This window comes from Diplotaxodon limnothrissa, linkage group LG18 (genome assembly GCF_057381915.1).
Source record: "Diplotaxodon limnothrissa isolate DT_005_m linkage group LG18, D_limnothrissa_male_GT1.1, whole genome shotgun sequence".
NCBI lineage: Eukaryota > Metazoa > Chordata > Actinopteri > Cichliformes > Cichlidae > Diplotaxodon > Diplotaxodon limnothrissa.
In genome coordinates this window covers 13493616-13519656 of record NC_140613.1, presented here as the reverse complement: position 1 = coordinate 13519656, position 26041 = coordinate 13493616, and the positions used below count along the sequence as shown (strand labels likewise).

Genomic DNA, 26041 nt, shown 5'->3' with positions numbered 1-26041 from the left:
TGAACAACATCTCTATTATATTCTCAAACCCTTTTAAATCTAGATAGTGATGCACAAAGTTCTAATATGTAGGGGATATTTTCTCATTGATAAATTACTGACCCAAAATAATCGACAACACGTCATAATCAACAGCAAGGAACACTGGTCATTGTCTACTGTTCTCACAGACACTGAACACCCCATGCACACACACACACACACAAACAGTCAGACACACACACATACATCGCCTGCTTCACCGACATACACATTCTATTCACTTTTTTAATATACTTTATACTCAACAAATCATTGCCATGCTTTAAAAGAAAGCCTAATTCTACTACTCTTGGGGCAGACTAAGCCGAGCGATTAAACAGAGGAAAAGGAAGTTTTAATGTAAGCTAATGGACTGCAGCATTGTAGGGCCACTAAAATTGCCATCTGTCACTTGTGGTGAATATTCTTTTTAGTATTTTTTTTTTTTAGTATTTTTTATGTTTTTCTCACGTCGAAGCAAGGCACCAAAAGCCAAAAGCTGTTTCCACCTCCGCATGCATGTTCAGTCACTCGTCCACACAAACAAACATTAAATGCACACACGCTCACAGATAAACGCAATATGCACATACGCACTCACGCAAAGCCTGTACGATGGAGCCAAATTGAAGAAGGAGTGTGTTGATAGTTTCTATGGGGGAACACAGGCCACTGATTAGATTGCAGGGGTGCATAAAGCTGCATTTGCATAATGTTGAATAAATACATGAGATATCTCTCTAATAAAAGTCATAGGGAATATCCCTCTGCTGGAGGGCTGAATTTCATACACCTCTGTTCTGCTGGTCTGATCCACCTTGACTCACATACTCTTAAACCTTCTTATGAAACCAAAGTGAAGGGAATTCAACGTCTGACATTTTTTTTTATCAGACTCATTGACCCTGATCTCACTTCAACAGGTGAGCAGAGGCAGTGGTGCCATCACTTGTTTTGTTTGTTTGTTTGGTTCTGTATTGACGTGCGACAAACCTCCTCTGGCTCGTGGGTGCTGTAACCTGTGTCTTATGCAACAGGCTACTTTGCTTGCCTTTCCTCTCTCGCGCTCTCTCTTTCACACACACACACACACAAACACACACCGTCTCTTTTTCCACTGCCTTTTCTTCGACTCCACACACACATCTCTTTATCAGCTAACACTCTTCACCTGCTTCCTCACATACTCTAACACAGATCAGCTTTACAGTGAAACTAGAGCATTAACATCAAACCAGAAACTTGGCATGGCAATCTAGAAGCAAAAAAACTTGAACTACTACTACAACCAAGACAAAGGCAATCAGCATATAAGGGAGGTGAGGGGGGTCCAGTGTCTTGTTCTATGATATCCACAATGACAGCAGCAGGACAGGTAAAAATAAAATCAACAAGTCAGTGCAGTACCAGTTTCTATCACTTCTAGCCCTCTTTCTTCACATTTCTGTCACAAAACATCTGAAAGGGGGGGGGCCTGAAAGAGGCTTAGCACAGCTCATCTCCTACACAGCAACAAAAGCACAATCGCATGCAGTTTGTAAGGGAAAATTAGCACGGTGTCAGTTTTCACATGCACCATTAAATCAGAAATAAGAGTCCAGTATCTCTAACCCCAACTCAGACGCTACCTTCCCTCTCCTCCTCTTTTGTCAAACTGCATCACTTTCTGCTCCTTCTGAGTCCTTTCTAAATATTTCGGAGCTCTGCCAAAATACAATCAACAGTTTAAGCATTTTTTTCCCTTTCTCTTCTCCATTTAATCCTGTTGACTGAACAGAGACAACACTGAGATGACTATGTGCTCTGTGTAATTTTTATACTGTACACAATACACATATGTGAAACATTCCTTAGACAGTCGTATCGAGCATAATTTATCTCCCACTGTAAATGACTCTCGAGGCGAGTGAGCAAGCAGTGTTTTCTGCATACTGTTAACAGCAACTCGAGTGCTTCCTTTCGATTTAGTAAAGGCATCAGTGCCCTTGCAAAAGCCTGCAATGAAATTGGAAAGAAGGTTGAATTTTTACCAGCACTTACATTGACTGAATGTGTAAGTCAATCGGTTAACCATCAAATGAGAGGCTGTGGAACAAAAGCCGTCTGAATTCCCCTTGGAGGGGCAGCAAGCTATACAAACCCACAGAGCTCCCATTAAGGGAGCGTGGAGAAGCGTGGACAAGGGCAACATCTATCATTTAGGATAAGCCGGATATGCCTCACATAGCATGCTCACTGCTTCTTTGGGCCTGTTTGGAAAACAAACAACACTAAAAAAATAGAACGTTGGTTACAAAAATAAGTATAACATTCAATACTTTGATTGTCTTTTTAAAATCTATTTATTTTCTGCATATGTAGATGACTTTTAAAGATTTCAAGCGCATAATGTTGAAGGTGCACAATTATCTCTTTTTTTACTGGTTTCTTCTTCTTCTTCTTTTTTTTTATCATTTTGTTTTGTTTTCAACATCGTAAACATGAAAATAAAATATTGGTCCACAAAGTATAACTGTGCGGTATCAAGTGCTTTTGTACAAAAAGAAAAAAAAACGATATTATTATTAAAATATTCATTTTAATGGCTTTACTTCATACATAAATACATGTTGAAAGAACACAGGCGCAATCCACTGGTTGGTCAGATATATCTGAATGACTTCGATTTAACGACTGGATGTATATACACAGGAGGGCAGTTTGAGCGCCTTAACAGCGCTACAAATAGGCAAGCCGGCGTCCTTTGTTCCTAACTCTCTGTCTGTACCTTCTACCCAGAACCGCTGCCAGGTATTTCTGCACGGCCATCTGCTTTCTATAGCGACTGTAGCTGTCAGTGAAGATCCCATCTGAGTGTCTTTTGGATAAGGGCTCTGATTCTTCCTCCATGCTGTTGTCGTCACTGAAAAAATACAGAAGATAAATAAAACAACAGTGACATTAGTTAAAGCTGCGAGGTCTTGACTGGTTTGTGCTCTTTTTGATGTGGCATTTCAACTTTGATCATCTCTTCATCTGGCCAGTAGTCATTAATAATGCATTTATGGGCCTTTATTTTATTTTTTTTTATTTTTTTTTATTTATTTTTTTTTTACGTTAAAATATATATATATGTGAGGAAAGATTTGGTGATTTAAGCGTTTTGGAAAGGTTATCAAATATTAATTTACATCCCATTACATATTCTGACGCTTGCTTTTTTTCCCACCACCACCCATTAATGTTTGTAAAAGCAAAATCAATTGATAGGTAAGTCAAGGGCTACAAATAGCGCTGTATTTCAGTATCTTATTCTTAAAGAACATAAATCGTGGATGCAATGTCACGCCACATCAAAATAGGAGCAAAACGGTGGAATGAAAATGTCCAGACGTTATATAGAGGGGTAGCATTTTTTTAAGAAGAAGAAATAAACCACACACGCACGTAAAATGACAGACAGTGACACAGCAGCCTGAACTTGAGCAGCGCAGAAACATAAAAAAAATAAAATAAAAATGATGACTGCAGGTGAACGCTAATAAGAAATGCCCTTACCCTGCACGAATTGTCATCAGAGAATGCAGATAATGTCTCGCTGTTAACTGACCCAGGATCTCCCTCAAGGCTCTATCTAATTCTTCCTCAGCATGCCTTTCTGGTCTGAGATGATAAAACGCCAAAACACATAGATCGTCAGTGACTAAAATAAAAATAAATAAATTAAAACAAAATAAAAAAAAATAGATTAAAAAGCGCGGACAAAATGATCAAAAGTAGCCTAAAATGTTCCCGCCCACTCGCATGTCCAATATCACGTCAAGTGCAATAAATAAATAAGAAAGAAAGAAAGAAAGAAAGAAAGAAAGAAAGAAAGAAAGAAAGAAAGAAAGAGATTAAAGGCTATCCTTTACGAATCTGCCGACCTTCTTTTTTTTCTTTTTTTTTAATCTTGATTATCAACTGCAGGGAATCAACATTTTAGGCTACTCGGTATGAAAATAAGACAGGACAAATAACATGAGAAACTCTGGGAAAAATAAAGCAAGCAAACATTATAGCAAACAGCAACAAAGTCATTAAATTGGAATCCAGCCCAAGGCTTTGGCTGTGAAACGAAGGCGCATTTACCTCTTCTCCTGTGGGTAGTATAGGGTGTATGCGTCGTCGTTTAAGGATGGCGGGCTTCGTATAGCAATCTGATCACTATCAAAACCCATGTCGGATAACGAATTCCCGTCCTCATCGAATGCGTCGTTTTCAAGTCTGCATAAAGAAAGAACATTCATCACAATTTTGATCAATGCACACGTGTGGACGCAGGAGTGAAAGGATGCCAAATGTCTGCATCTGCCTTTAAAAACAGCGGGCGGTTAAATGCAATGAAAAAGGGTAAAAACGGGGGAAAGAGGCTTTTTAGAGTAAATAAATAAAGAAAAATAAGCCAGAAAACGAATAATTTAAATTTGGCGAAAATAATGACTTGAATTTTATTAAATGCGTCCTGCTGTATTGTTTTCTTTCTTTGAATATGTTTTTCTTTCTGGAAGAAATCGGGTTTTTTTAATATATATATATTCCACTTGATGCTGCCGGCTCCAACCTTATTAATTATTTAAAACTCGAAACAATGGGTGTGAAAATGATCACATTTAGTGTAGGCGTGGAGCTCAAAAATATTAAAAAGAATTCAGAAAATACCTTTTTTATGTATTTATTTATTTATAATTTGATCAACGAGAACCACGCCCAAATAATGGATATGCTTTTCCCGAAGAAGGAAAAAAAGAAGAAGACTAAATCTTAAATGGATAAAGCTCCCCTATTCGTTTTGCCTCGCCTCTCCTTGGTGACGCCAGTCCACCGTCATCCCGAGGGCTATCCATTGCATCGACTGCATTCTCATTTTTAATAAGGGGAGTTCCGTGAACCGTCCCACCGGACAGATACTCCTGTGCAATTTCCATACTCATTTTCCACACCAGCCTTGCATTTGATTGTTTAAAAGCCTGCATGTCCTTCTGTTATCATGCTTAACTGGGAGATTCTAAAACTTGCGCGCGGAGTTTCTGCGCAATTGCGCGCATTTATTTGAAATAAAGTGAACAAACCTCTTTTTCGTTGATTGCAGCAAACGTAACAGCAACATTAAATGAAACGTGTTGCTGAGGAGCATTTCAAATAGAACATAAAGGACAACGATAACAACCCAGAAACCAGAAACCTACCTAATCTTGGGGTAACTTAGTCCAAGAGGTGTGCAGAAGACGCTGTAGTGCATAAAGATCCCGTAGATGAGCAAGATTAAAGTCGCTTTACTCGAACTGGCCATGCTGTTAGGAAATGAGAAACAGACACAACATTAAACAGAGCAGTTACCTGACAATAAAGCGGCTTTTTCTTTGTTGTATCAAAATCACAAGGCGGTGCTACTTTATCACCACTAATAAAACTAAAAAGCTGGTTCGAACATGAACCTGTTTGAATTAACTGGATAAAGATAGCGTCCACTGGCTTATACCAAAAAAGGATCATTAAAAACGAGGGGTGGGAAGAAAAAACTGGATATTTTGTGTTTTATTCACCTCATCTTGTAAAAGTTACACTGCGGTAATGACACCAAATCCTCTATGTTCAGCGTCAAAGTAGCTAAAAAATTGCAGATCTCCACGCAGTTCACAAAAAGGGAAAAATTTCCATTACTTTATCTCGCTCTGGAGCATAAATTTCTCCGAGTTGTAAGACAGTCCGCAGATAAAGCACATACCTATAGCAGGAACGCAGAGAGGAGGCTGTGCTGTAGGTTGTGAACCGGGCGCGGTTGTGGCAGTGCGTGTCTGCGTGTGTGTGAGAGTGAGAGAGAAAGAAAGAGAGAGACGGTATCTTTCTCACGGCACTTCTTCCCTGGCTGAAGCGCCTCCGTCGTCTCCTTATGTTCCCCTCAGTGCTGCCTAACTCACTTTTATACCCAATTAATAGGACTCAACCGGTCGCAAAGCCAAACAAAAACTCGGTGGGAGAGCGCGCTGTCTGTGCGTCTACATATCGTTGCTCTAAACTTTTGTCCTGTGCTGTGATTGCCTTGGATTTTTATCCATGTATCGCAAGCCTTGCCCCCCTCCTTCTCCTCCTCCTCCTCGTCCTCCACCTCCCTCCAATAAGTCACATTAAGGATGCTATAGACGTCATCAAGTCTTCCTCCCGGAATATAATAGTACAGTTCCTTCCTCATCGATGCATCCGTCAGACTCACCCCCACCTCCCTCCGAAGATGGAAGTTTACTTTCAAACTTTCTTCTTTTTTTTAAAAAAAAAAAGAGAGAGAGAGAGAGAGAAAGAGAGAGAGACGCTTGTGAATGCATACATGAAATCATCAAGTTTTGATGTGACGCCCAATACAGATCAGTTCGTCAACGCCTTAACCACTACTGCTTTTCTTGGTTTTTTTTCTTCTTTTTTTAAAATATAAAATAAATAAATAAAACTTTCACGTCACCAATAGGTTAATTACGCTTTAGTGATTATCTCTGATCTGGGAAGTGGTGCTGGTGGTTTCAAATGACTTGATGGTTTTGATGGAGGGTGATCAGGCTTCCGATGACCAAGTCCAAGGCCCCTGGGGAGTCGGGAGCTGTCCAGTGCTGAAACGACTCGTCTCAAATTGCGGCTTTCAGACTTTATATTCACTTTTCTTTTTGTTCTAATCGTTTACAATAATTGCTCACTGGATGTAGAGGGGTGGCTTTAATGGCCGTGCAATGAGAACGCTAAGGTCTAAACCTAACCTCTGGATTGTTGAAATAAACGAGGCACATAATCGGATTTGAACAACGGCTGGTGACGCAGGATGCTGGTTCGGAGAGTCTGCGTGGCCGAATAAACGATTCACGTTTTCCCAGCATTGTTCTCAAATTATCTATGTCATTACAATCTGCTGATTGATGTGTTTAAACGAAAAACGACGATGCAATGCTTTTTATATAGAACATGTGTCAAATAACCAAGAAGAAGGCCTAATCCTCTCCACCCATAGTGGACTGGTGACGTCTAATTTCGAGCTCGTGGAGAGTAAGTCGAACCTCTCTGTATCTGCAGCTTCTGGGCAATTTTCTCTTTATTGTTTGTTCTAATGCCGCAGTCAGATGATTGGAGCAAAACTTGGCATTCTTTTTTACTCCATACATGAGACTTTTCATCTTGGAGGTTCGGAGGCCGGTCTAGCAAACTTGAATATTTTTCGTGGGGACTGGTAATATTCGCCAAATGGAGAGGTCAGGAGACGCTTAGGTTTAACTATGCACCCCCACTGAATCAGATATATAGCTCACCAACCAATTGAAGAGTTTGCCAAAGAGGGGAGACGGAGACATTCACGTCAGCGTTTTGTTTACGCTGACGCAATATGACGAAAAGAGCCAGTCACTGCGGGAGGGGGGCTATCTAGAACCTCTCCTTGATTCATATGAAGACAACAACTTAAAGCCCATGCGTTTCAACTGGAGCAGACTGCTAATATTAGGCCGGGTACAGCAGGTAGCATGCAGCTCCGTAGCCTGAGCAAACGGCGCCATCATGAGGACAGAGGACAAACACGCTGAGCCAGTCTACCGAAGTTTAGTCATCATCACAGAAGCACACAGAAGGAAAGAAAGAAGGGAGAAGTGGAGCAAATCCTCACACCAGTAATTCCTCTTCATAAAGTGTCACCTTGTTAGTGAAACAGCTTAACTGAGAGCTTCATTTAAAATTCGTGTGATTTCGGCATGACATTACAACTGAGAGGGTTATTTTGCATTTAAAACACAGACGCGTAAAATGGAGCTACTCCAGCGTGGCTTTGAATGTCACTGCACCTACAGTTTAGTGAAGGCTCATAAAGGCCAGTTTCCCTATATGGCTGACCCATAATTGAAGTACTCTTTTTTTCGAGCTGGAACCTCTGTGAGTTGCTAAACATCGGCCATCAGAATCAGAAACACACAACACCACAGAGAGATCATAGATAAGGAAAAGGGATATGTGTTCAACAGCTTTTCTACAGATTTCTGTCCGATTTGTTATCCGTGGAAGATTTAAAGTGCCCAAATTCAGATTTCCCTTCAGTCCATGTTTATCTATTACATAATACAATGCAGTAATAATAACAGTTTATGTGCTTTATCAAATGTAAATAAAACCGAATTCAATGATTCAGTGATCTCAAAAGCCATATTTTGCAAAAGACCATAGAAAACAGACCACCCTATGGCAACACGTCTTTTTTTTTTTTTTTTTTTTCTAAAGTCTGTAGACAAGTGTGAACTGAGGAGACCAGTTGCTGGTCTTTGGGGAGAGAAATGTTCCATTCTTGTCTGCTATAGGATTCTAGTTACTCAACAGTCTTTGTCATATTTGTTTCATTAATTTCTTCGGTTGGTGAAAGGGTCTCCACGGGATTCTTTTCTAATAGAGCCAGGTTTAGCATTCTCTTACTGAAGGCTTTCCCTGGAAAACATGTAATCTGGATGCACATGTTGCTCTAAAAGTTGCATATACCTTTCAGCATTGATGTGCAGCACACATCTGGTCTTTCCAGCTGTGAAAGCTGCCAATTACAATGGACCCCCATACTATCAGAGACACAGGTTCAAATTTTACATTTCAGTTCATCTGAACACAGAACAGATTTCCACTTTTGCCTCAGTCCATTTTAAATTAGCTTTGGTCCAAAGGACAAGACGGTAGCACAAGCTTATGTTTATGTTTATTTAAAGAGATCATGTCTATTAATTAACATGAGAACTTAAATTCATCATGTAAATATGCCAGATTTAGGCTAATTTTCATCGGCATACGGCTTCTTTTTTGCATAGAAATGCTACTTTCGACTGCTCCCTCACTCACAAGGGGTCACAGGTAGCTTTGCTTGTTTGATTTCATAGATTCTTGCACTAGATTACCTTCCTAACCCAATCCCAAAAGGTTTTATGTCTCTCTGAAAATAACAGGTATTTAGTATTGATTCTCAACCCCTTGCACACAGAGATTTCTTCAAATTCTCATGTTTTGATTATGTTATTTGTTGTAGATATATAGATATTCACAATCTTCAAATTTTTACATTGAAGAACATTATCTTGAAATTGCTCCACAATTTGTAGACACAGTTTTGTTGAAAACTGGTGATCTTCCATCTGTCCTTTCTTCTGAGAAACTCTGTTTCTAAGAGGTTCTTTTTATACCCGGTCACGTTTCCTGTCCAATCACGGCTCATATCCGATCATACTGCCAACCTCTTGTAAATCAACCTAATTAGTAGCAAAATGTTGCTCCACGTGTTTCTTTTTAGTTCCACTTTTTGTTGCCCTGTCCCAACTGTTTTAAATAGTGTTTCTGCCATGAAATAAAAATGAGCTAATATTTATCATGAAGTAGTAAAACATCTCAGCTCAGTTTTCTATGGTCAATAAAATATAGGTATATGAGATTTGCAAATGATTTGCAAATGATTGCATTCTCGTTTTATTCACAATATCCACCTTTTTTGGAATTGGGGCAGTACTGAACTACTACTACAATACTACTGCTATAATAATAATAATAATAATAATAATAATAATAATAATAATAATAATAATAATCAAAAGAAGAAGAAGAAGAAGAAGGGTGAGGTGGGGTGGTCAGGATTATCTATGATGGATAATGGTATATTGCTCAGTGGCCTCTCCACAACAGCTTCAAACTTCCTAATCAGGTTATTTGGACTATAGCTGCCACTAGTGCAAATGCTACTCCCCCACATAATGACCTTATTACAAAAATAAGAGGAAGGCTTTCTTAAGGACATTTTGAAATGCTATTAATCTTGCATCTCCTTGCAAGCCATGCACGGCCCATTGGCTGATACCCCTGAATCAGGAGGTCAGCAATTAATGGAGGGCACCACCAATAAGCTCATAAAGAGATCAAATTAAGACTGAGCAGAACTGAGTGTAGCTTATTGCTGCAGCCCTCCTCCACAGTCCCAGTTTCTTATGTGACCCTTAGGGAAAATTAATTGCACATCCGCTGCCCTGAATGGAATTTAACCAACGTGTTTGAGCAACAGTTGTGTTTATTTCCACCCCAATAACTGGTTCGCATGATATTTAATCTGAGCATGGATGTTTACTGTAAATATTGTTCTTTTTTGTCCTGTCTGTCCCCTCACCCACAGCTGGTGACGACAGATGGCTGCCCCTTTCGGAACCTGGTTCTGCCCGAGCTTTCTCCCTGTTAAAAGGGAGTTTTTCCCTCCCACTGTCGCTAAGCGCTTGCTCCATTTGGGGGGGGGGGGTCTGATTGGTGGGTAGTGGAGTTTTCTCTGTATTGCTGTAAGGTCTTTACCTTAAACTATAACGTGCTTTGAAATGACCGTTGTCGTGATTTGATGCTATATAGATCAAATTGAATTAAATGGAATTGAATTATTTAACTTTAAAGGCTAACCGATAATAAAATATAATATTAAATCTGACCGATGAAAAAAACAAAATGTAGATATCGAGCAGTGGAAATCATTGCATGATGACAAACAGTGACCGTGCAAACTCTGAGAATCCTTGCTCGTATGCATCCGAAGTGTTTTGCAGACGGAGCCACTTTCTAGGAAAAAAGCATCTGGGGGACATGCTGTGGCGCCTGCGCACTGTGTAGTTAGAGTCAGTAGGGGTCAGCAAATCACTTGAAAATTGTTTCATCCCTTTACAGACACACTCCCGCTGTGTCTGTAGTCAGCTTTTGGTTAGGTGTTCAAGATGAAAGCCCAACATTAGCCTCCCGCTCTCCTTCCTTTTCTCATTAAATATTTTGAAATTATTTTAAATATGATTTTTTTAAACTACCGCCTCTGTGTAAGTTTAGAAATCTTATGGAAACAATGAATATTTTAATAAGTGTTTTACACACTATGATTTTCCAGTCTGTGCTTCGCAGACAGCCTCGCTGAAACACGCAGTCTTTTACACCTATTGTTAACTCAAGTATCTGCGTGAACACACCTCTTTTAACCGTTTGTAAAACCCAGATGGCGCTAAATGCCTGCGCAATATGAACAAAGTTCAGAGGTGAACACCACGACGCGACTGCGCTTTATTTTTATGGCCAAATAATACATCTTAAAAAAAAGAAAAAGAATGAATGGAGATTGTTGGAGAGCATAACTGAAAACGCTTTAGCTGTCCGGGCAGATGGTGGGCTTTCTCCTTTACAGGGATGTCGGCCATATTGGGCACACGGGAAAACCGTTCAATAGGACACAATGATACCTTCAAGTTCTATCGGAAATAACAAAACGTCGACATGACCAGGCGTGGGCTAGATAAAAGTTTGATTTGTCTTTTTTAATGACCAAATAATTGAATTATTCAGATTAAAAGACTCTTTATCTTGTTGCAGTACAAAATATACCACGGAGTAAGATATCCGTTACACATGAGTAGTTCACTGACAGACAAAAGTAATTACTTTGAAGTTATCCTCGGTGTGGTTATTTGCTGTACTTCTGTGAGCAAGCTAAAATTCTTTGGGTTTCGTACAGTTTGACAATTAGAAGAAGCAATTTGGTGATATCGCATTTTTAAAGAAACAAAGGCCAAACATTCAGAAAAATAATGGTCAGATTAATAATAATTATTATTATTATTATAACATAAGCGTCTTCAATTCTCATTATAGTATACACACACAAACAAACCGCGCTATTATATATATATAGTAACACTGGATAAGAATGGATATTTATATTATGCTGCCTCTCAAACTGGAGGTCGGATTGGCGTTTGAAGTTGGGATTTGCCGATGTTCGAGTCTAATCTGAGCAAGTGAAGGCAGCATGATTCCTTCTTTGGCCTCGTCTGTTCCTCGGTCCTAGTCCGGCTATTGTTGTGTGTCTTTCGTGGCAACCCTGACCTATCGGCAGGCGGTGATTTCTGATATTTTAAACTGCTTTGCTCAGCGCCTCCACCGCCATATTAAGTAGTCTTTGTCAGCTGGCGGCGTGTCCTCGCTTTGAGGGAATTTTAATTTAAAAAAAGGATCCCAGTGAAGGGCTCAGTGCTCGTGAAGTAGTTAATCGGTATGGGACAGACGGAAGACTGAGATTCCACGTTAGTAGAGTCTGCTCGTGTCGCCCGTTTCCACTTAAGGTTGTCGACGTGAAATTGAAAACGCTGGGGGGAAAAAGGCTCACAGGACGCATGTAGCCGACCCACCACACTGCTACGGTCACTTTTGAGGTAAGAAACGCTCGCCAACAACTGACATTTTACGTTGGAAGTCGATTCAGCAGGGCCTCGTTGTGTTTGTGACACTTGGAGAAAGTTGGGAAGGGACCAGAGGAGTTTCCTCGCTGTGTTACATTGTCGTAAAAGCATGTTTCATTATTAATCCGCGTTTAAGACCCCGGTGGGGTGGGGGTGGGGGGTCGGTCCTGTGTTGGAGAGGACAGCTGTTTGGAAAGGCTCCAAAACCGTCCTGGGACAAGACGAGAGCAGAGTTGTAGCTATGATGAGAGGTATTATTTATTCATTTACATCTTGGAAATCTTTATTTCAACTACATATTTTGGTTCTTTTCATACAATAAAAGTTTACCACCCTGTCCCTATCTCTGTGCCTCACCCAGTCTCCCTCTCCACACATGCATCAGCTGTTTTAGGCCTCAGCTGTGATAGGCCTTTTAATGCAAGGCACTCATCAGATTTTTCTAAATGGCCAGTGTTTTGATGCCAACTTTGCTCTTGCGTGCTTTTATTGTGATAGTGCAGCTCTGTTCCTCAGACTTATACACACGTGTGTAAGATTTTCAGGCATGCTGCTGTGTTGGATTGTGTATGTATCCTAACATTTACTGCCCCTGACTCTGCATGTGTCTGTCGGTGTGCTTATATACTCTGGTGCCACGGTAATCCCTCTGTTAATACAGCCCCAGTTGGCTGGACAGTTGTGTCTCCTTCTCACACAGACACAAACACACACATATACACACACAGCTGGAATGGAGAGGGCAGTTGGTAGAGGAGTGAGGAGCACTAACAGGTGGTGTTGGCTGCGGTCCAGGAGCTTGAATTTTAACTGGGTTGAAGGATCCTTGCATACTCTTTGAGTGTCCTCATGGCACGAATGAGACTCTACACTGTCATTAAAGTTTGCTGATTAGAAGCCTCCAGTCTTTTGTGCCACAAGTGGAAAGGCTGAAGTCGTAAGGCAGCTCCACACATGTTGGCAATCTGAACAAATGTTTGGATTTTTGGTGAAAAATAAAAAAATAAAAGAGGAGAATTCACCGTGGGCAGAGGGAACAAGAAGAGCTCTTCTTTTTAATAGCTTGAAGATGGCTCTTTCTCTTTCCCAGCCTCACTCTAGCCTTTGACGGGCACAGCAGGTGGCCTCGACGGCATGAATGGATTCGGAAGGAAGTTCATCTCCTAGCTCCCCGACAGTCCCCTCCTCTCGCTGTGATTGGCAGAGATGGCAGGCTGCCCTGAAGATAAGACCGAGCTGGGCCTCAGAGAGTGTGCCAGGGCAATTACTGCGTTATGCTTTAGTAATGGGTTTTCAGGCCCTTGTATATTTTCATTGCTCAGTGCTTGTGGCTGGCGTTAAAAACCAAGGCGATTAACTTTAATATTATGCAATGGCTTTATCTTTATCAGAATGAGCAGTTTGGCTGTAGAAATAATGTTTACTTATGCATATTGCACATGCTCATTAATAACTTTTTTACGGTGCTGAAAAGATCAATGAAAAACAAATAAGCAAGGCTGGAGTGATTGATGAATTCATCTGAAGAATCTATAAAAAAATACTGAACGATTGCTGGTTTTCAAACTTTTCAGATGTGAGGTTTTTTTCTGCATTTGTCTCATTTACACCACTATGACTCAGTTTTTTCGATTTTTGTTTTCAGTGTCCAAAAAGTTCAAAAACAACTCATGTTTAAGGATTTCCAGCTGATCGGGTTAATCCACTACCTGGATCACATAACCATAAGGAAATTGGTGCACGTTTTCATCTATTCTTGGATATAGAGTATAAACATGCTTCTCTCTGTAATTGTACCTGCTCTAATAATCTGGCCCTCCAGGTATTTGAGTATTTCAATACAAAGGTTTTTCTTTATGCAATGTTCCAAATAGGGCTTCAGTCTATATTTGTCTCTATAAGTTGTGAAATAGTGGTCAGTACTGCTCTGTGCCAAGTTTCACTCTCTGGTCACTTCCATGTTATTGTTGTCAGATGACATTTGCAAACATTAATGCCTTTCTTTTATTTAAAATGAATAAATAAGTGTCCTTCCTGAGTTATGACCAGTTTGTTTAACCACGATCTCCATTAGCAGCATTAGATCCATTAGATCAGCCTCAGGTTAGCTATTTTTAGCTTAGCTATTTATCCTGGGGTCCCTACACACATAATCCAACAATCGCAACATGCAAACAAAACAAGCAGGTTCTTTGTATAAAAAGAACATTTTAATTTAAACAACTAACTTATATCTATTGCTTTGGTTCCAAGATCAGGGCTTTAAGTTTGCGTTCATATTCACACAGTATATTTACATCCTGTGTCCATCAGCTGTCTTCATTATCCATTTGTTAATACTGCTTTGACAGATATTTAAACTGATTTAACTTGTGAGAACATTGCCGTGCACATCATGCAGATTCATTTTGAGCTATTTGTAACTTATTTATTCCTTTTGTTGAAGCACTGGAACAGATCACACTAATGCATTTTATAACCTCGTGTCATTCATTTTAAAGCTCTTCTAATGACTGACAAACCTCCACCTGTTTTACTTACATTATTATCAGACTATGTTAATTTACAATCCACCATTATATCAAATAGTTTAGTTTTCTTCGATAGGAACATTCTTAACACTCAGGTGGTAACATTTAACACCAGTTTATTATCTGTCACACAATCTTCTACAGCCTTCAACTCCTCATTACGTGTTTCCTTTAACTTATCGGTTGACGCTATAAATAACTCTTGAGTCATCAGCATATATAGCAATCTGAGCCTATTTTAATAAGATCATTAATAAAAAGACAAAATAATAATGGTCCCAAACAGCTACCTTGGTTACTCCACACATTACATGTCTTGTCTTTGACGGACCATTAAATTAAATAATCTGCCTACAATTTCACAGACAAAAGTTATGTTATAGCTGAAATGAGTGTGCTGACCTGGAAGCAGTACATATGTTATCACTGCAAGATAACATCAAGTATTATTCAGGCATTTACAGCTACCATCTGAGCCTTTCAGTGACAAACACAGCACTTTTAGTCTGACATGGACAGTTGTCTAGTGGGATTACACTGCAGTCATTTTATAGTTACCCATTATAGCAATCTCAATCACTACCAATGCAAACAGTTGTGGTCCAACCAGATTGGAACCAGTTAGAAGAAACCTGGTTTATACAATGTTGATAAGCCTGTAAGCTACCAGAATACTTTGCCTTAAAAGCTGTCAGAAACAGAGACTGAACGATGAAAACCTTTGCTGATAGCTTTCCGTACTTGAGTGTTTTTTTTTTATATAGACTTACACTCTATTCTGGCTTACATATTCTGACTTAATATACAAAGTCTTACACTCTGAAAAAATACATCCTCTGTTGAGCTCCGGTCTCTGGTATACACCCTACAAGCCCAGTCTGCGTCACAGAAATGTCCCAAGTGACTGCAAAGTTTGCGAAAGGCAGTTGTGTAAGGGTCAAAGTCTTCTCCAAAGTTGCGTCATTCGCGATCTGTCACCTCAGTAGCCAGAGTAAGGAGCTTCATCTCACAGGACATAATGCATGAATATCGCATTTATACAGAGCTGTACTGAACCATTTTTCTGAGAGCAGACATGCTGGAATTTGTTTTGTTTCTTTTAAAAAAAAAAAAAAAAAAAAGCCCTCAAATAATTAAAACCAGTTTGTCCATTAGGATTGAGTTTTTCTTTTCGTTTGACAGATCTGAGATTTAGCATGACGTTTTCTTTTCCCTGTTTTTGCTTAGTTACTCTGCTTACAGTTTCTGCCTGATATTTGCATCAAATTGCTGTACTGACTGTATAACTGGTTATCTCTTGTGTGGTAGCTCGCTGACTCGTGCCATTATAACAAGTATAAGGCTAACAGTTTGTAATGCTGGAATTTTTCTTAATTTGAATGTTGATGCATGCCAGCCGCAGCAAATAGCTTCCCGCCTGTAGTGCAGCTTCATTGTTGTATTTTCCCCTCTGGGAAGCAGCAGCCTGTGTCTCCTTAATCTGCATCAGCATCACTGGTAGTCTGGCACATAGCATTTCATGTCGCATGTCCCTGGATACAGTCTATTGCCAGCATTTGTTTGAACACATACCAGTCGCTGGGAGTAAAGTTATTCATAAATATGCGTGGGAGTATCTGGATAAGTATATTTCCCTTTCTTCTGTTATTCCACACAGTGGTGGTTGTTTGAAGTGCAATGCAACTAATCAGTATTGTCGTTCTTTATTATTGCACCATTTGTTTTCTAAATTAACATATTTTTCATTCCTGTAAATGGTCCGTTTGATCTGAAGGAAGATCAATAAAATTGAATGAACGTGAAGGGTTATGGTAAATATTAAAAAAAAAATACCATTCAATTAATGTTGTTGACCTAAGTGCATCAAAACTTCAAGCACTGCCATGGTAATCAATGTCCAAATCAGTGCTTCAGTTTTTTTGGGTTTTTTTTAATATATGTACTTTACTAAAGAAATCAAAGAGACCACAAAAGAACTCACAAAAAATCCTCGAACATGATTTATAATGCATCAACATTATTAAGGTCACTTTATTGATCATGTTTGACGCAAGCTGTGATGACACCACAGCTCAGTCACCACGTATACAGCCGCTGAGGGTGTGCCATACTCACTGTAGTGTTCTTCTGAGTGATGGGTGTCGCCACTCAGACTTCTATACAGCATAAGTGCTGGTCTAGGAGAAGAAAATGTCAAAAAAGACAAGCAAAGAAAATCAGAATTTGTTTTTTTTTTTTCCTTTAAAGAATTCTCCGGAAAGTCTGATCTTCTCTGGAAATCAGAGGTTCTGCGCTATCGCTGAGGTGGTGGTTTAAAAACAACACGACCAGCTGGAACAACAACAAAGCCTGGCACGCACCAGCGGATGTGGGGCCACCCTTTGTGGCGCTGTTTGGCAACATTAGTGGGTAGTTTATTTCAGACAACATTTAATGATAGGCGAGACCACCACAGCTATCATCTGCCAACAAGTGACACTTGTCAAAATAACTTGTCTGGATACAGTCTATAAAAGAAGCTACTTTTAACTGCTCGCTTATTCACAAAGGATCACCGCAGCAGGCAACTCTGTATGTTTGATTTGGCAATTTTTTTTTTTCTTTACGCTTGATGCCCTTCCTGGTCCAACTGGAATTATTTCCAGTTCTTACCTAAAAGGAATTTATAGGTTACAAATCTACAGGAAGTTTGGCAAGTAATCACAACAGCTTTTGCTAATGCAAACTAGGACTGCAACTAATGATTATTTTGGTAGTCGACTAGTGTGCCAACGATTGTTTCAATAACTCTTATCTCCACTTCTTGTGGGCAAACCTCTTGCACCAGGCTCCACTACCTCACCTCCTCAAGTCTGCTCACCTGTGAATGTCACCCTGTTGTCTCGTCCCACAGCAAATTAAAATAATGACTCACGAACATTTGAATTTGAAAATTTAAAAATAATCTAATGTAATTGTAACATTTCTCAATAGGACATGCTTAATTCTAATTGTACTATGATTGCATTCTCTTTAACGACTAATCAGTACACAATAAAAATATAGTTCAGATTACAGGTTTAGCAGTATTACTGCTGTTTGCAAGCACTGCTTCCATCTTGGATGGTGATGTCCGTGTTGGTAGGGTGTCTTTGAATTTTCAAGTTGGAAGTTTTTGGGGATTGTTCCAGTTGAATATTCTAACTCATAATGCCATAGATCATAGGCTCGTTACATGATATGATGTTGCCCACACCTATGCTGATGTGTAGTGCACAGCTTGTTTAATTACTGTGGATGTTCCAAGTGGTGCCAGTCGATAGACTTTTTTTTTTAATGCCAAGATTAATATGTTTTTTCATTCTTGTGTCTATTTGTATTTGTCTATTCCTGTTGTACTTATTTTTTTTACGATCTCTTCTATTCCGATAGTTTTAGTAATCTGCCTGCAGGAATCTGCTAACATTTGTAAGCCCTTATATTGATACTACGATTATTGTTCTTTATACTGAGGTGATGATTGTTATTCTCTTACTGATAATTAAAAAAAAACTGGCAAAAAACTAGCCAGAATTGAATAGGAAGAATCGACGGTGCTGAACAGGCTAATCACAATAGTTGAGGGCTGTGCTGACCTGACGTGTAATCACGGTTCTCTATAGGAGCGCGTCAGGTTACAGCATAGAGTTCAGAGGGTTTTGTGGTTATGTCATAGGTCACAACGTAGGTTTCACGCTGTAGCAAAACTTGAGCATAGCTCTTTTGCTAGCTGCTCCTGTTGTTAAACTGTAGAACAAATAGTTCTGCCTGTAAAGCACTGCAGTGTTGCTGATTATCTAGTAAAACTTTTTGAGACAGGATCAGGCCGATGCCAGATCAGCATGCCCAGTTTTGTCAAAATCGCTGTTATGTTATGTTTTTGAGAAACTATGGGACTAAGACGTCCTTTGTGAGCTGACAAAATACTCCCATTTCTTAAATAAAAAAAAAAAATTATAGCTCAGCTTCACGAAAAATTGAGTTTTTTAGAATGTATAGTTTGCACAGGGCAATAACACAATGGTAGCATGCACTATACATTATCCATCTTAAATCAGATCATGACCCAAATCACTGTATGGGCTTGAGGCACCATTTACCGTGCCCCTTGGAACCACCAGAAAAATGGCACATTTCTTTCAGCTAAACTCATTGTGTGTGTAACAGCCTCATTTAGGAAGCCATCTGAGAGAAGATACAGTAATCTGCCTGTAATTTGATTTGCTGTGAAGGCGATTTAAGCTGTCATTGCTGTTGGCAGATTTGTCACACTAGAGAAAACACTGGTAGTAATATTTATCTTTGTGACATGCATTATCGGGCTTTTTTTTTCCTTTTACAAAACTGCAATTGATGTATAGTACAATGATTTGGCTAAGCTGTTGTAATGATACCATTTTCTATTCATGCCAGCTGTACTTGTAAATGTTTGTCTATGAGGCCATCTGGTTGTTTTGAATATTTAATTGGAGCATTTGATTGATAGTTGGCTGTTGGGTGCCACTGTAAGAACAGTTCCGGGCCCTTATAAGCTTTTGTGCTGTTGGTGTTGTAGGAATATGCATGGGATCGTATAGTTCGGGGGATTCTGATGTGATCTGTGGGGGAGCACCACAAAATCCTTTCTCTTTGTCCATAACAAAAGGTGGGGGCAGACAAAAGAGAAAGCCAGAGGGAGAGGTGAAGTTTCTGCCTTTTCTCAGCGCACATTTCCCAGTTTTAAGTTTTAAAGAAAAACTGGGTGGTTCATTTGTTATGTGACACCCCCCCAAGAAAGAACTGAACCAGAATATGATGGACAACTCCAATGATGTTGGGGCATATTTTGACACGGACAGTAGAAAAGCCAGTTCCAGTTCTAAAGGAATCACATTCCACATGTTTTTAAGGCATCGTTGAAGATTTGTATTTGATAAGTTGCTGCTGTGTTATGTCTAGATTCTGCTTCAAGCCAATTCTTGAGATCTAAAGTGAAACTTGTGGCTGTTGAGCCAGTTTGACATTCGGGCTTGCTCAGGCTTGTTATCCATCCATTACTGTCTTAGAGAGCAAATAATATGAAATCATAATGGTATAAACAGCAAAGGTTGTTTAAACATATCTGTGACTTTGGGAACAAAACGGTAGTCTTCACAAGAGAAAGCCATGTTTTTGTCTAGATTTTTTTAAATCTGTTTTTATGTTGATACAGTGATCCATACTGATTTAAATTGATTTGGTCTTCATCTTTCCAGTTATTGACCCTTCATCTTAAAGTAGACATGCCACTTGCATTCTTCTTCATCAGTTTTTATGCTATTAGCGGCAGGCTAAAGTGCTGCTTCCAAAACAAACAGAATTTTGGATGTTTTTTCAGAAATGTTTTCACAAATTTGTTCCAGGTCAGCTCTAAGGTTCTGCACTTTGTGTATCGGACAGATGAAGCAGCACGTTTTGAAAAAAGGTGGGGAAGTGAAACAATAGACCAAAAAGGTTGTGCAATGGGGAAAAAAGTATAACAAATTAGATAATGATATGTTAGTCATAGTTTCTGTCAACAACCATTTTTTTCCCTAACTCAAACAAGAGGATAACTAAATAAAAACTAATGCACAAGGACAAAAAATATAATGTAATGTATCAAGACTTGTCAAGGCCAACATGTTCTGGAGAGATGAGATCCAAACAGAACTAATTAAGTGTTGTAGAAAGGCGGGACGAGTTTGAAATGGATCCAATCAGAAGTAACACTTCCCGTTTCTCATGAAAATGTGACAAAATGCCAACGAAAATAAGATTCCTAGTATTTAGCAAATCTGACTGGTAAAAATCTGACTTTTACTTCTTTACTTGATCTTGTGATTAAGAGTTGTGCAACAGTTTGATGTTGTGTGTTGTTTTATGAATGAGAAGGAACCCAGAGCTTCCAGAGAAAAAACACAGAAGTGGGGAGTATATGCAAGCGCGTCATCAATGTTCAAAAGTCAGTATTGATAAGTTATGGAGGTGCATTAGTGCACATGGCATCTTTATACATCTGTGGAGGCTCCATTATTGCTAAACAAAATCATGGACATCATAAAAGAGAGGCATGTGACTTTAAATGTGAGTTATGTTTTTGTTGGTAGAAAGTCAGTAAAAGTATCAAGTGTTTGGGTTTTTTTGTTTTGTTTTGTTTTTTATAGTCTATTTTGGGTGAATATGTCTTGGTAACCAATGAAGTGCCCAGAGCTGGTTCGAGATATTTGCCAAACTGTGAGGCTTGCACTTGAAGGACTTCAACAATATAGGTTTTCCGAGCAGCTTATTCTGCCAATTGTGTGGTTTCTTTTTCAGGAAAGGCCTAGGAAGATGATGTCATTCATTACAAAAACACAACTCCATTGCGGAGCAGGCTGAGTGCTGAACTGACCTGGACACAGCTCAGATCCATCACACATTAGGAACATTAAGAGCATTAAAGGGGAGGCCTAAACGGCAAATGTACATTTTGGTGGCATCAAAATAAAAATCATTGTTCCCATAAAATCCACTTGGACCTGTTTTTTTTTGGTCAGCTTGCTAGCAGTATAGAGTTTCTGCATTGAAATATCTGCGTAAGTATTTTGTTATACTAGTAATTTAGTAGACAAATTTTAAAAAATGAATCTGGAAAATATTATTTTCTATCCCAGCATATTTGGTTTTCCAAAACAGTTTTCTAATCTAGTTTTTATTTTTTATTTTTTGCATTTGATAATAACCGACTTTAACTAACTGCCAGTCGTAGTGCTGCCGTGCCCACACAGCTCACATGCTGCTGTCACCAGCTGGTTATCTCGTCTGTGCTAAAACTTCTGTTAGCTAGACCTCCTTCTGCAGTGGATGTCTGGATTCTGAGAAGCAGCTGACTCATCCTCGTGATTTCTAGTAATATATGTCATTATAATTGTCATATTTGCATTTGATTTCTTCTAACATTGTTGCTCCAGACACATAAATAGAATTTAACTGTACAGTACAGTATAAATATAAATATTGATTGTTTCAGGTCTGATTCTTCTGGCTCAGCATTAGCTTTCCGTGAGTCCTGTTTATTTGTTCCAAGAAAGTCAGTTGGTCCCAGTTTGATGAAACAAATTGGGCGTCTAATGTCTTTTGCTTGCTTTGTTGTTTATTGTCGCTGTCGACCTTTAGCTGGATTTTAAGTAGAAAGGATCAAAGGGTTAACAGCAGTAACGCTCTAGGTCTCAGTGCAGTGTAGCTTTTGATTTTGTTGCTGATATAATTGCTGCCTTGCTGCTTGCACATTGCGATTGCGATCAGGCTGTGTTGGGCTCCTTTGGCGCTATTCCCAACAGTCGGCATGTTTTCAATCTTTTATTTACTCTGTGGTGCAGAGCTGCACTGAGCTACACACAAAGAGAAATGTGCAGTCGTTGTGTTAGGGCTCATTTATTCATAGAGAACAACAAACGGGCCGAGCAGGGGATTTGTGCTGCAGTTTCTTTGTCGGGTGTTTTGTTACTTAATGGGAGGTGACTGCTGAACAGTGTTTCTTTAGCTTCAAGGCCACTTAACCTTGGAGCCAAAGCTCAGAGCCACCAAAGCTACAGCCTAACCTCTTAGCACAGAAGAATAACTTCACCTGACTCAGCCGCTCACATATTAAGTGCTATAATCCTTAACTAGCTTCAGAACAAAGATACTAATTCAAATTGGAACATTAAAAGAGATTTGATGTACTTATATAACCCTTAATTAGGCTTAAATTGTGGTATGTTTAGGGTTATTATTATTATTTTCGCTTACAGAAATACTGAAGTTTATTCAGGCTTTTGAAAGTCTGCAATTTCCAAATTACAAGATTCACACTTTTAATGATAACTCGCACAGCTAATGTCTTAACAAGCTGGAGGAGAAAAAAAGTTCACTTAAAGTTTAGTCAACCAGTCATGTTCCTCGCAAATGTAGTCAACTGTAGCTAATTAACTGAAACGCTGCAAGCTTGCGAAAGTTTCTTTAGTCAGAAGTACCACTTTTGTTCCATTTTAATGACTGAAGAACACTTTGTGAAGTTGAGTGAAAGAACAGCAATTTGCACATAGTTATCAGATTTCAAGTGTCTTCAAACCGCGTCATGTGGTCTGGAATACAAAGATAGCGTTGCGGTAGAGAACAACTGGAAATCCTAATATCTGAGACACTGAAAACTTTTGTGAATTTTTTTGGCTTCAGATACGGTATAAACAATGAACCCATTATGTTAATGTTACAGATCTGATAAACACACTATTAAAACATTTACAGCCCGTGCAGCCGTAGGTCACACACCAATGAAAAAGTTTACCCATGTGATTTAAGCCAACCAAAACAGAAAACAAGGCAAACACTCAACCATAATCCAGCATTTGAACACACATTATCTTTTTTTCTTTGACATTTGAATGACAAGTTAAAAGTAAAATCAGCGACTAAAGCTAAAGATGCTTCGATCCAGCTTTTTTTCAGTTTCCCACCCAGTACCAGTTACATTGGCTTTTAGTATCTGAGAATGTGACGTGATGGTTTTAAATTGATGAACTGTAGTTCTCACTGTGAGGAAGGGACTGTGACTCATTCTTTTAGGACGTGCACTGAACCAGCGTCCTCCTCCCTTCTCCCTCAGTCTCTCTGACCGAGTGTAATGAGCGCAAAGTGTGACGGGAAAAACAACCATGATCTGATATCTTCATTCATGCCAACTCACTTTGGCCACAGCTCTGCCGTTTACCACTGATCCCTAACATAATTATTGTTAGTATTATCAGAGAGTATATGCGATTATACAGTAGATTCTACAAACGATTATCCATTTATAATGACATATTATAAAAAAACAGTACTTTTGGATACATGTGGTTAGAACAACTTATAATGATGTATAAATAAATATAACATCTTTTTATGAAGCTGAATCTGTGTATTTGGCATATTTATTTATACCATATATAAATATATTATAGGTTGCATAATCAAAACAGTTATATAAAATGAGATGGATAGTGTTTGGAATTAATTTGGAATTAATTGATTAACTTGGAGAGGGTAGTGATTAGATTATGTTTTTGTGAATATGATGGATTTATGATTTTTTTTGTGTGTTATCACATATTATTTATGTGTGAATTGAAGATTTGACTGATTGAAAATGTAGTTTTTCCCCAAGTAATTTTATCTCCACCAAGTGCTGATTGATTAAACCCGTAACAGTTGTATGCAAATCCTTTCAGCATTAACGGTATCATAAGGGATGAGTGCACACTTCAGCTATTCTGTTACAAATACCAATGTGACCCTTCACTTACGGGCACTTGAAACTATGTTGTAACATTTTACAAATGCCAGGATATGAGTCACTGAAACTGGAGCAATCTTGGAGTTGAGCATCCATCTGCTGTGTAGTGGCAGCTTGTTTCACTCTGCTGCCACGCGCATGTGCGCGCGCACATGCACTCGACCTGCACACACACAAGTAGTTTGACATAGAGGTCAAAGGTGAGAAAAACGAGTAAACAGAGCAGGCACTGTAGAGGATGCTGTCAACCCTTGACAACGCACACGAGCTCTCATACTCAGACACCGAATACGTTTCTTTGCGATCACACACTCTCCTAATTTGAGCCCAGATCATACGCTGTGCAGACTAGACTGCTAAACTGCCATGTACATGCTTTTATATATCTTTATCCCAGCATGCATTTCATGCACAATGCGAGCATCCAGTTTACTGCTCCAGGGCAGGTGTGGTTGGTATGCTTGCACTGAGTACAGTCATTTAAAAGTTCCTTTTTGGGGCTTATTGGGAACTTATTCTGAAGATATGAGCCAAAATATTACTTTTTTCAAATATCCCATAATGTGACTGTATAAACAGATACAGGTCCTCACAATTTGAGTAATCCCTGGACCACACACACACACATTACTAACTCACTGAGTCATGTGTATCAGTAAGCCTGGGAGGGAAGAGCACCAGCTCTGAATGCCAAAGGGCTTTTTCTCCCTTTCAAATCTGTGTCAGTGTAGTGTGAACACAGGGGAGAGATGCCCGTAGGCTGGAATCGTTTCTTGCTGTGCAGCCTTGAGAGGTTTTGTCGGGACTTGTAAAGTCACGTGAGGTCACTCCTTGTTTTCTGTATGCTAGAGTCAGGCTGAAACCCTCCAAAATGCTTTAGGCTAATGATGAACAACATAGTAGTTTCTGTTCATTTGTGTCATTCAAGTTCAGCCCTCATGACAAAGCTTATTATCAAGTCAACATTTATGGTGTTTAGCATAAATTTCTTTTATCCAGCGAGACAGGATGGTGGCTCATGTTACAGATATTTTTCACAGATTTGTACTTTGTTTTTGTTTTTTAAAATTTGCCTAATTTGGACACATTTTTTGGAAATTATATCATTTGTGTTTCATATTTTATAGTTAACAGCATTGCATTTACACCACAAGGGTGACAAAAGCATCTTTAACCCAAAGCATCTTTCTTGGGCTACTGGTATCCTGGTATTTGATCGTCAAATCTTCCTCTTCCTCGCAGGCTTGACGATGGGTTGTGTCAGGAGTAAAGAGGACAAGGGCCCGGCTCTGAAGTACCGACCAGACAACTCAAATGCCACTCCGGCCAGCTCGCTCCTGGGCCACTATGGGCCCGAGCCTACAATGATGGGTCATTCACCTGCTATGAATGCTCACAACAACAGCTACAACAGTCATGCTGCTGGCCTCACACCCTTTGGCGGGACGTCTTCAGTCATGACACCCTTTGGCGGTGCCTCCACCTCCTTTACTTCAGTGGCTGTGAACAGTCCCTTTCCCAGTGTCATCTCAGGTTAGTTTGTGGTGAATCAACATATTCTGTATTCATAGATTTATGTATTAGAGAAGCTATAAATGAATGACTTGAACAGCTTTCCTTTCTATTGTGTGATGCACAAACTGTTGTACAACTTTAGAATAAACTCAGTTGATCATTTGTTATGCAGAGGACGTTATAAGCAGCAGATGTTATGCAAATGAGACATTTGAAACGAGTCAGCCAAAACATCATTGCTGAACAGAAACCCAAAATAGGTCTGTATTATGGGAAGCAATGCAGAGGCATGGCCTCTCCTGAGCCAAGAAAAACAATAACATGGACTGGATTGAGTGGCTTTAGTAAATGCAAATTGCATATTGAACGTTTTTATTTCCTACACTAGTTAGACTTAGAAT

General features: G+C 39.3%; 2 protein-coding genes across 2 annotated transcripts in view; one reads left to right on the top strand and one right to left on the bottom strand.

Moving 5' to 3' along the window:
* Positions 1-2739: 2739 nt before the first annotated feature.
* adcyap1b (adenylate cyclase activating polypeptide 1b) lies at positions 2740-5332 on the bottom strand. Its single transcript, XM_085377123.1, has 4 exons — positions 5229-5332; positions 4132-4266; positions 3559-3663; positions 2740-2923 (listed from the first exon to the last, which is right to left on the bottom strand). The coding sequence occupies exons 1-4, from the start codon at positions 5330-5332 to the stop codon at positions 2740-2742; spliced, it is 528 nt and encodes a 175-aa protein (XP_085233249.1).
* Positions 5333-11885: 6553 nt separating this feature from the next.
* Positions 11886-26041, top strand: part of yes1 (YES proto-oncogene 1, Src family tyrosine kinase) — a 33383-nt gene continuing 19227 nt past the window's right edge. Inside the window, exons 1-2 of the mRNA XM_085378537.1 lie at positions 11886-12254; positions 25368-25658. Coding sequence (XP_085234663.1) covers positions 25376-25658 — 283 coding nt within the window. The 5' untranslated portion in view covers positions 11886-12254; positions 25368-25375. The remainder of the gene's footprint in view (positions 12255-25367; positions 25659-26041) is intronic.